An 11,921-nucleotide genomic window follows, 5' to 3' on the forward strand; every position below is an offset into this window, starting at 1 on the left:
ATTCCAGCAGCTCTGCTCTAGGGAGTGGCTCTAGGGCTGGTTCCTTTATATGCTAGTTACTTTCTTAAACTGTGGTGCCTTTTTTTTTCCCCCCTGTGTCCCATAGCAGATGAACCTGCACAGGTCCTTTGTCTCCATCTCTCTTTTATTCTCTATCTGAGCTCTTTTGTTGTGCAGAAACTTCACTCAGCCCTCCATTCTTCAGGAAGAATTGTTCTATAAAGAGGTGTAGATTTGGTGTGCTCATGGAAGAGGTGAATTCAGGGTCTTCCTACAGCCACCATCTGTAGCCACTCATATTCCTGAAGTTGATATTTTAAAGCAATGACATAGGTAAGAATTCCTGGAGGGATCTAGTAGATCTCAAAAACACAGGGAAGGAATGCAAGTTCCTCTGAGCTTGACTTTTGTTAACTAGGACCAAATTTTACAACATTTACAATCCTTTCAAGATAAATTGAGGAGGTCTGGGGATTGATAGAATAGGTGGGCTTTAAATTTTTTCTGGAGCTACTTCTCTGGTTTTATAAAGATTCGTAAGGTAAGGACAGTTGCTTTTAATTCCTCAAGAAATTGGGTTGCAACTTAACGTAGTAGGCTGATCCACTCATAAATCCTTTTATGAAGGTGCTAGAAAGTTTTTCTTGCCTTCTGGTTACATAGTTCTATTTTAGCTAAGGGGAGAAAGACTTAAAAGTATTCCCATCAGACTCCGATTTTCAGCTTCTGACCAAAGAGCTATTTAATTCGAGCTGATGTTAAGAATTTGCATAGGACCTTTGAGTGCACTTCTTTTTCCAGTGTCCCAGTTGATTACAAATGTAACATTGACTCTTGGGCTATCATTCTAATGGTGGATGACTAGAGAGTGGTGTGGGCAGCCAGGGGTTATCTCAGGTGACCTTGGATCTGTTTTAGCTGTAAGGTCACTCGGTAGACTTTTGTCTGCAATTGTGTTCCAAGTACCTTACACAATATTCAGCTATGGATGTGAGTTCAGACACACCGGTGATCTCTGATCCTGGTTCTGCCTTTTTATCAAACCACTTAGGAGATAATGTATTTACTACTAAGGCAACAAGAGCAGTTTGGGTGATGTTTATTGTATGGAATTTGGAATGCTGTAGGAAAGATAGCTTCCAGACAAGCTATAAAGTTGGCCACGGATTTAGCTTTTGTGTTTGAGTAACAAACCAATCCCTGCAGGCTCAGAAGACCTTAGGAATGGCTTGTAAAAGGTTAGTTGCTATTTCAGGAGATTTTATTGGTCCATGAGGGAACCATGCTGAAAAACCATTTTGCTTCCCACATCCGTTTTTGAGCTTCATGGGGTCCCACCATCATTTGTACAAGCTGATAAGGATATGACAGATTGGGGTCAGAGGCCCCAATAATGACTAAATTCTTCAGAATACTTTAGGAGATCCTACCTTTAAGAAATTTCCATCATTATGGCCCTTTTTTCAAGTTTTGACCAAGGAGTGAGAGATACCTGAGAAGGATCACCCATAACTTTTGGTGGTTTTATTGTAAAGGTAACTGTTTGATAGTCTCTTCAGAGTGGAAAAGGCAGTTCAGAGTTACAATGTGAGTACTCAGGTAGTGGAAGGTACAGCAGTAGGAGTCCTGTCAGTGTTATCATCCTTTATTTTAGGCACCTCTTATGTCTTTAGTTTTTCATGATCCTTTTGCTATAAATTTTTTAGTGGAGTTAATTTGGAATCTTGAAACCTTTTAGAACATACCCCATTCCATTTAATTCAGGAATTCTTGATTTTGAGTGCACTTTTTAGATGAACGATCTTGGTTGCCATTAGTAAGAATTTGCTATTTTTGTAGATATTTATATGTTCTGTAACCATAGTTCTTAGACACAAACTCAACAGGTATGCTGGAAGGTGGTATGCTCAACTTTTTGGAATTTAAGGATCTCATTAAAAAAAAAATTTTTTTTTTAAAGCTAAGCCTTTGGATCTCTGGGAGTTAAACTAATACTTAAAAAGGATGTGCCTCTGTGGGTTGTGTAGTGTTTGCTGTGTACCTCGCTGCACAGAAATTGAGGTTGTCCAGTGACAACCTCACCGGTCGACCTGACCTGTTCCATGACCAACTTAGCCTAACATGAGTCTTTAGGTTAGGTGGCAAGAACTGTAACAGCTTTTAAATGCTAGACCTTTCCTTGCCAATTTTTAAGTTGCTTCCCAGACTCCTTTTGTGTAGATAAAGGCTACTACTAAACAAGACAGACAAATGTGTACGCCTTAATACACCAGCAGTAACCAAAAGATGTTGCTGCAGCCCAGACAAGAAAAGCCCCTGTGTAGCCACTATTGTTCCCACCATGGAACCTTGGACCAGGAGAAGTATTAAAGCATCAGACTTAAACAAATGGGGACTGGGGGCTCCACATAACTGGGGAACTGCTAACTCCCACTAAGAGTTCCCATGTGGATTTTGGGGACTGAATCAAGGGCCGGGAGTTTCCACCAATTAAATAAGAATTGTGACCTAAACTACCAGCTAGCTGCTCCAGATGTCTAACTGACTAGAAACCCAATTAGATTAGAAACTCAATGCAAGAGCTGAAGTCAGAACCAAGAGGAACTTGGAGCCCTCAGAAATGGCAAGGAAAAAACTCAAAAAACATTCATAGATACCATTCCTGTGTTTCTGGTGGTTTCCAAAGCTCCCAAAAGTTCGCTTCATATCCCATTGCTGCCTCTAAACCTATTCAAAAACAAAATTCAACTGAGTAAATGTGAAGAACAAGCTGGCCTTATTCAGAAATTTATGAATTGGGCAGCATCCCATCTAACATATAGTAAAGAGCTGTAAGAAATAGAAGACTTTTATAGGCTGAAAGGGGGTGAGGTGAGGAAAGGGTATATTATTTCAGGCAAGGTCACCTTCCTTTGAAAAGATCAGAAAGGTTCGATTGGGCAGATTCCCTCACTATGCTGGTCAGGTAATTCCAGATTGATTGGTAACCTTTAATTACGTTCCTGGATGAGGCTTAAACTGCAGTTTGGTTAGATATAAAGTCATGGCTTGGTGACATGGGGCTCAGCACAAGCGTCTCCATTTTGTACATGTTTCTTTAACAAGTATCAATTATTTCCTCTATTCAGATACCTTTTATCATTCTCTTTGTCTTTTTTGAATTGGGGGAGTAATTGCTTTGTTGTTTTTTGTTTTTATGTAATGGGTTTCCAGAAGAGTCTCTTGGCACTCCCAAAAGATTTTGACTGTATACAAAATGCCCTTTGGCTCTTTTTGTCATTTTTACACATTTTCAGTACAAAAGGTAAAATGAACAGCAAAATGAAACTAAGGGAAGACAATTATTTATAGCATCAGTAAATCAACAGTAAGGAAAACCACAGGGAGATGGGCTGCTGGTGGCCTGCACTAACTTCAGTTATTGCATAGATTAAAAACATATATTTGTCACACACTTTACTATCATGTACACCCAGTAGTGCTTTAAAAATTATATTTATGGGTTATTTTTTTCTCACACCAAAGTAAAGCCATTTCTGGGGTGAAACAAACAGCTACTTAGTAGGTCAAAGTAATAGTTAAGAGCAAAAGGTAAAAAAAAAAAAAAAAATGGGGAAAAGAGACCAAACTTCAAGAAGTCTGAACTGAGGCAGTCAATTTAGGACATGAGAGTCTTGTATTCTTCCTCCTGTCAAAGCTGCCACAGGTTCACCAGTGACCACAAAAGGCAGGAGCTCAATTTTATATTTCACCTGAGAGCTGGCACTTCTAAGAAGCCAGTGCCCATTAGAACCACAATGTGATGAGGGATCAATATGGACTTAAAGGGAATACTACCTCTTTCTAAACCATAACTGAGATTTCCTGCCACTGAGAGGGTTTTTCCCAAGGGCCATCAGCCAGGGCCTCAGCCTTGTCTTAGCTTAAGCATATCAACTGTTGGCTGGAAGAGTTCCTCATCTGGAGGCTTAGCTGTGTCCATTTATGTTTACTCTCTTGTCAGCAACTTTCCTAGTTTCCCGTGTTACTCAGGGAAACAAGGGGGAAATGAGCTCAGGCTGGTAGGTGTTTTTGTTTCGGCTTTCTACTGTTTGTTTAGTTGTCATCCACTTCTGTAGTCCGCCAAAGGTCATGTGGGATCCAGCCCTAAGTCTAGTTGAAGGTTTTTATTCTCCTGTTTAAGTCCAGGGGTTTCTCTGTATTTAAGAGCCATTCAACTTTTCAACAGGTTTCAACTTCTCAACAGGTGGGGGGGTGGGGGGTGCTCTTGTGGGACTCCAGAATCAATTCTTAGAATGAGAATCATCTGAGGAATTAAACTGAAATTGGGATTTTTGGTTTTCCTTTTTTTTTTCTTTTTTGTCTTAAAGGAAAATCACATGTATCCCCATAGTTTATTTCCACAGAAACTTAGAAACAAGATGTGTGGATTAGATTCCCTTACTGACCTACTGCTAAGAATAGCAGCTGGTCCTTGCCATCTGTACCATAATCACCAATGGTCCTGTGTATTGGCCATAGTCCTAGATATACTTCCCTTCACAAACATCCATTTTAACATCTTGTAAAGCCCTGGATTTGATTCATAAAATAATAGCACAACCCTCCTCTCTCTGGAGAGTGAAGCAACCATTCTGCTTTGCCTTAATACATTTTAGTTTCCATTTAAGAATGTATACTGGCAGGGATTTGAATTGGTGAGATATAGAAAAGTCTTTTTTTTTTTTTTTTTTTTTTTTTTGATACCCCAGGCTTATCTTTCATTGAAAGCATCCAAGGGTGTCATCTTGTATTTGGAACATTCTAGTTTTTTGAGAAAAGGCAGTGACCCCACTGGCTTCAAATTACGATTTATTTTATGCCTTTGAGCACCTATGGAGAGTTCTCTCCAACTTAAAGTATTGTGCCATCCCCCAATATTTGAAGTGAACCATTTAAAAACCAAGTGCATGTTTTTGTGTAGAATTTGTATCTATAGGTCAGCCCACATGAAGGCTGATGTTTACTAGTAATGGCAAAAGCCACCTGGCTTTGAAACCAGCATTATAATCAACGTGAACGAGCCTCCTGCCTGGGAGCTTCCTTCTACCTGTAAACATTGTGGCTAGTGGCAGTGGGATGGCAGACTCCTCCATCTCAACTTTATCAGCTTTGCAATTTCAGATGAAACTTCCTCAGCTCCACAGTTTGGGACTCCCGTGACTGGGAACAAAGTGAAGAAAAAGAAACTGCAATCGTCTCCCACCTGGAGACTACTGAGGTGTGGAGAGATAAATGTGAGGGCTGCAGTGAAGAGTTGTTATCTAAGAACTCTAAGTTCAGTCTTAAAGAAGCCCTGGTGCACTTTCTTTTTCATTTCTTTGGTGGTTTCAGGAATGGCCGCTCTCCGTTTTGTGTCATCTTGTCTGTCGCTTCTCATAAAAGATTCTCCACCTGAAACCACAGAGGAGTTAAATGCCAGCTTGGTTTTTCTCTTATCTGTGGGCGTGCTGTAGGAACAAAATAATATTTGGAGTTTCCTTAAAAGGGGGGAAATGCTCTTGCCTGCATTGACCCGCCCAGTGTTATCCACCTGAGCCTCCAAAGAAGTTCAAAGAGCCCACAGTTAAAGAAAAGCCGGGTTCTGCTAGGCATTTCATCCTTGGATCTGGCATAGGCTGAGTGAAGGAGGACTAAAATATCCAAGTGGATATACAGTCCTTGCTGTTAGCAACACACAGTTTATTAGTGACCTTGACAAGAGCTGTTTCAGAGGAGTAAAGGGTCAAAAGCATGATTGGAGTGGGTTCAAGAGAAAAATGGGAAGAGAGGAACTGAGACAGTAAGAACGGGCAATTCTTCTGAGATGTTTTGCTGTAAAGGCAGTCAACAATTGAGGTAGTAAATGGAGGATGTGGAGTCAAATACATTTTTTTTTTCTCTAAAGATTGGGGCTGTTGCAACATACTTGTATGCTGAGGGGAGTGATCACATGAAGAAGGAAACCTTTCCTATAGAGAAAAGAAACAGCTGCCAGAGGGATGTCCTTGAATAGACAAATGACAGTAGCATGTGGTACTCACTGTGAAGGTTTGTCTCAGAGGGGAGCACAGGAGACCCTGAGGAGGGAAGGAGTCTATATGCAGTGAGTAGCTATCGGAGGCGGGTGGAAGCTTATGAGAGTTCTTTCCTGATTGTTTCTCCGAACGAGTTAAATGACAGCATAGGAGAACACGTTGAACATTGAATAAGAAAGGAGAAGGTGTGAAATATTTGTCTAGGAGAATGGAAGAATGAATGGACGAGGGAATTGCAGTAGTAGTAAGGTCATACTTGAAATTCACTGTCACAAATTTCAGTAAGATCCAGAAAGAAAAAAGGAGCATAAGTATGACCTTGGACATACTGTACTGAGATAGTTTACATGGGTCTGTGATCTGCTTTACATAGTTATTGAGAGAATTAAATGTGACAGAAAGCATTTTGAGGTATAAGTACAGGATATGATTATTGTGAAACTTAGCTTGGAATTACTTAGCACTTTTCTTTGGCAAAAAGCTTTTCAAATTTGCTTAAGACAGCCTTAGTATCTGTAGAGACAGCATTTGGCTTCTGCCACTGATTTACTCAGTAACTAAGTCTAACCAAATGCCTTAACCTCCTTTTGCTTTTACCTCTCAGTCTATAAAATGAGGGCGGTAATGTTTAGAGTGCAACACATGCGTTATAAATAAAGGTACTGTATAAATGCAAGCTGTTAATAAAATGATATTTCAGGCCTCACTGGTACAATCACCAGAAAGTCAGAACGGCCAGCTTTGGGTGGTAGATGCATCCCTTAAGAAGCTTTTATAGATGGGTGCCTTGGTGGCTCGGCCGTTTAAGTATCTGCCTTTAGCTCAGGTTATGATCTCTGGGTCCTGAGATAGAGCCCCATCGGGCTCCTTGCTCTGCGGGAGTCTGCTTCTCTCTCTCTCCCTCCTTTTGCCCCTCCCCACTACTCCTTCCCTCTCTTAAGTAAATAAAATCTTAAAAAATAAATAAATAAAATAAAAAGCAGCAGCTTTTATAGAAGTGGAAAACAAGCATCTTGAAGTTAGTATCAGTCACCCACATTGGTTGCATTAATTCTCACAACTACTCTTTGATGTTGATTATTAGAACCTAAGACACAAAGTTCAACTTGCTAAAGCCAAGCAGAAGTGTGAATTTCAATCCTCAAAATCCCATGCTCTTTTTTCATTTTGCCACATATGGAATTGGGCTTGAACCATTCATAGCCAGAGAAGGTATGGAATACTTTGTGTCTATGATGCACCCATATTTCAGCCAACTTAGTGTCGTCTTTGCCATAACAACTGGAGCTAGAGTTGCCCAGCATCAGAATACCGGCGACTTCATTGGCAGCATCCTCCTGATAAAGTCGTTTACCAGAAATCAAATGACAGGAAAAGACAGGAGCATCTGTGACAGTAAGCTGACCAAAGATTTCCACTTAGCTACAAATGCAGTTCTCAGACATTCTGGGGACAGGAGGTTGGATACTATAAAAAAGAAATAATAAATTTGCACAGTCATGGGAACTGCAGGAATACTATGACCTCTGTCCTCTTTACTGCAAACACAATATGTACATTATAAATTATAAAGCATAAACAGCTCTAAGAAAATCAGTGCTCTGTTAGATTTTGATTTTTGAGTAACAATTGGCCATCTGATAGAGGAGGGGATAGGAAAACTGTATTTACTTTCTTCCAACAGCTAAAAGGTGATCATACTTCTAAAATTTGTTGAGATTGTCCAGGAAAGTGTGTAAAATACTCATCCATCACTGGAAGCCCCTGGTCAGGAAATGACAGGGCAGTAAATATCTTCAGCAGCCACCTTTTAATGTACAAGCTGTTTTCGGTTGGAATTTTCAGCACTCACATAAAACACACTGTCATGAGTGACTGCTTGTGCTCCAAAGTCATTACTATTGGGATAATGGAACATCTCTCGGCGAATAACCAAAAAACTTTAAATGTCATGTCAAGTTTGTTGAAGCCATTTTCAAGCCCTGTTCAAGGTTACATGAATATTGAGGGTGTCTGTTTTTTACCAGCTGGAGGTCTAATAACTCATAAGGTTGTGCGATAGGCCAGTCAGTTAATTAAAAGAAAATCCAGCATTCCCTGTGAAAGTCAATCAGTCAGAGCCATCAGTCCTGAGCTATTGCGACTCTCCCCTTTCAGCCTTCCATACCGGGTTCAGTGTCACTTATCAATAAAAATATACATGTGTGCATATGTATACAAGTCTGTGAATATATGTGTGTATATTTGATGGACTAGGCCATAGTTTTGATTTGCTAGGAACGTTTAATTTGCCTGCCAAATGCAGTATTACTTTTGAAGGAAATCATTGAGTTTTTAAAGACCTAGTAAAAAAAATTTCCTTTCTGTTTTAGTTTTAAGAAAAAACAAAACAAAACAAAAAATCTCATTAGTATTGCAGCTAATGTGTATCTTGGGTCCTAGAGTATGGAGAGGATTTCCTTACTCAATACCTATCGAGCACCACTTTTGCCCCGGGGCCGTTTTAGGCCCTGATGTTTAGAACAATGTCCCTGTCATCTTGGAGCTCACATCCTAGTAGAGAGACAGACAGTGGATCAGTAAGCAGGTATATGATGTGTCTGGTGGTTAGAAGTTCTATGAAGAGGGGTCAATGTGTGATAGAAAGGGGCGGCGCTCTTTCTGTTGAACGGTCCTAGAAGGCCTCTCTGCTTAGTAGAGCATCTGAGCAGAGACCAGAAGGGCATCAGCATGGATGCTAAGGAAAGGGTTGTCTATTTATACTTTATTCTTAAACTACATGTATTTATTTCCAACCTACCTTTCTCTGAATATTTTAAGAGGACTTGAGAATAATTATTTTAAATCAATGTTTCATAATGTGCAGTCCTTCCTTACCACAGTGATAAGTCTCTGTTTCTATCTTCCTTACTTTAGAAAACCAGAAAGTGCATTTGACAGAAGGGTCACGTTCACACTACAATATCAATTGCAACTCAACGAGGACTCCAGTCGCCAAGGAGCTTAATTATAATCTAGACACTCAAACGTCTACGGGGAGGATCAAGGCAGTTGAGAAGAAGGAAGCCTGTAATGTAGAAAGCAACAGAAAAAAGGAAATGGAACTTCTTGGCTCTGTTTCTAAAAACGAATCTGTTCCCGAAGTTGAAGCCCTGCTGGCAAGATTACGAGCTTTATAAATTAAACTGGTAAAAAATGATTAAGCCAAATATAAAACCATGCTCTAAGCGATACCACTTGAAAAAAATTGCTTTTTATATAGGTGACTTTATATAGTTTAAATTATGGTCTATATTAGAAAAATAAAGCTAAATAACATGATTGCAGTGCTTTTTCTATGTACTTGAGGTCTTGGCTTATTCAAGATGGTAATGGGTTTTAATGCTTTTCTTGTCTCCTAGTATTCATGTGTTCTATATTTGGTGGTGAAATTATACATAATGCTTTAGAAAGCAGGTAGGTGGCCATGTGTTCAGCAATGTGTCCTGAAGAAAATACCATTTTTCTAAGTCACTGTAGTTTTTACTGTACTGTTTTCAGCATTAATGAATCTCAAATCATTGGTATTAACTCTTGATATATATACATATGTGTGTGCATATATGTATATACATATCCCATGCATGTTGTTTATATGGGTCCGAGTTTCTCTTTCATTGGATCTTCAAGCTATCAACGTAACATCAGAAACATAAAATGGAATGTAAGAGAGCTGTGAGGAAATGCATGTAAGCTCATTGCTATCATTGTTGAATTCATGTTCATTAGACCCTGTAAGAGACTATAAGGCCATTGGGTACATATCCAAAAATGATGTACTAAGAATGTATGCACTTTTTGTAAAACATACCTGCTTCTGTATCAAGAGGATATATATGATACTGCAGTGCTGCCCAATGTCTGAACTGAGAGAGAATTTTTCCCTTGGTAATTGTGACTCTGGGATAGAATTGCCATTTTGAAACTTCCTAAGTAACAGATTTTTTTTTTCTGTGAACAAATTTGAAATTGCAGTTTCTTTGATATGACAATCAATGAGTTTAACAAAGATCTAAAGTGTGTCAAGGAAGGTTTTCCTATTCAAATGTTGCAATTTTACCTCATTTGGGGCATCACATTAACTCTTAATTCTATAGTCAAGAAAATAAAACTTGCTACTTGCACTAAGTGAAAAAAAAAATTGGGGCTTTTTTTTTTTTTTTTGCAGTTAGCATATTCTGTGGATAAGCTGTAGCTCGACTGTGCTCTGCCGTCTATCTAAGCATCTATTTGGCTTTATTATGTGCAGTAAGTAAATGACTGCTCTTTTACCTTCAGTTAAAAAGCAGTTATGTGGAACCAGTCTGTGAGGTCCAGTGCTTTTTATTTCCTTGTTTAAGTTGCCACCTCCTTTCAGCTCCAAGTTAATAAAGTTAATTAATTAGAACTATGAACCAGGCCCCATTTACAGACATTGGGGAACGGTGCTATCCACAGCCTGTGTAGGAAGAAATTGTTCTCCTATGCATTGCTGAAATAGGAATTGCAACTGGAGGACAAAATGCATATTTTCCTGAGAACAAATCCTCAAACTCAGAAAGGTGAAGGACATTGACACATTTTAGCAGACAGGACCCCAATGACCAGAAAAGAAGCTAAATAAAAGAATGCTGTCAGTTCTTCATGTGATTCTGCAAAAGACTGGGGCTTTTCAGAGACAAAGCTGAAATCCAGCCAGATAGTTTGGACATACCGGGTGGCAGGTAAACACTCCAGAAACTTAGGGCCAGGGAGCAGCCACTCGGGAGCAGCAGCCTGGCAAGTAAAGGGAAGTGAAGATGACACAGAACCCCAGGGGCAGAGAAATGCAGGCCAGGCCTACACCGGAGCCGTCAGGCCCCAGAGCATCTGTCCGCAGGAGCTGAAGGACAACCATCTAGCAGGAGGACCAGGAGACCGAAGCTAGATGAACACCAGCGGGGGCTGGCCTCCTGCAGCTTAGCAACCCACTCTCTCACCATCACTGACAGGAGTCTGTGCAGGCCCGAATAGGGGACCATGTTTTTTATTTTCCTCTCCACAGCTTAAGAGTTCACAGCAGTAAGAGCCAACCAAGAAACAGCCAAGTGCTTCTGCAGAGATTTCACTGATAAATGTGCCTTCAACAATGGGTGGGAGAGTACAATTAGGGTTTTATGAAAAACTCTTAATATTCCTTTAGCCAACTGTAGCTGGGAACTATAGTGATGACTTTTAATTGGAGGGCAGGCATTGAGATACAATTTCATGTTTTTGAGCAAACAGTCTATTCATTTGAATTAGCAGGTCAACTTGAAGCCAACACACAGCTCAGCACCTGTGATGAAGATGTTCCACCCAGGCCAGTGACAAACCCTGAATAGGTTCTCAACCCCTCTCTGGTCAGTGTAGAGAATTTGGCAAAAACACACAGAAAGCTAAGTGATCACTGAGTTGTCCAAAAGCAAAGACCTGCTAATAAGTTTTCCCAGTCAAATAATTGAAGTGATTTAAAAATAAGGGAAGCAATCTAATCATAAAGCACATCCCATCTCTCCCCGCCCCCCCCATCATCTTCAGGGGATATATTCAAAGATACCCCCCCAGGGGATGCCTAATTGCACATAATACCAAACCCTATATATATTTTGCTTTTTCCTATACAAAGTTTAATTTCTAAATTAGGCACAGTAGGAGATTAACAGTAGTAACTAATAATAGAATAATTTTAATAATATGCTATAATAAATGTTACATGAATGTAGCCTCTATCAAAATATCTTAATGTAGGGGCACCTCTGTGGCCCCCTGAGTTGAGCATCTAACTCATGATTTTGTCTCAGAAGTATGAGATTGAATCCCATGTCA

The 11,921-nt window shown here is 39.8% G+C and overlaps 1 protein-coding gene across 6 annotated transcripts in view; it reads left to right on the forward strand.

Annotated features, from left to right (window-relative positions):
- DIAPH3 (diaphanous related formin 3) overlaps positions 1-9,377 on the forward strand; it is a 499,636-nt gene extending 490,259 nt beyond the window's left edge. For all 6 annotated transcript variants that reach the window (XM_013047223.2, XM_013047224.2, XM_004775321.3 and 3 more), the window contains one exon: positions 8,973-9,377. In XM_013047223.2, the coding sequence (XP_012902677.2) occupies positions 8,973-9,235 (263 nt within the window). In that variant the 3' untranslated portion in view covers positions 9,236-9,377. The remainder of the gene's footprint in view (positions 1-8,972) is intronic.
- Positions 9,378-11,921: the final 2,544 nt, after the last annotated feature.

The sequence above is a fragment of the Mustela putorius genome, unplaced genomic scaffold (assembly GCF_011764305.1).
Source record: "Mustela putorius furo isolate JIRA1106 unplaced genomic scaffold, ASM1176430v1.1 tig00000179_pilon_pilon_pilon, whole genome shotgun sequence".
NCBI classification, from domain to species: Eukaryota; Metazoa; Chordata; class Mammalia; order Carnivora; family Mustelidae; genus Mustela; species Mustela putorius.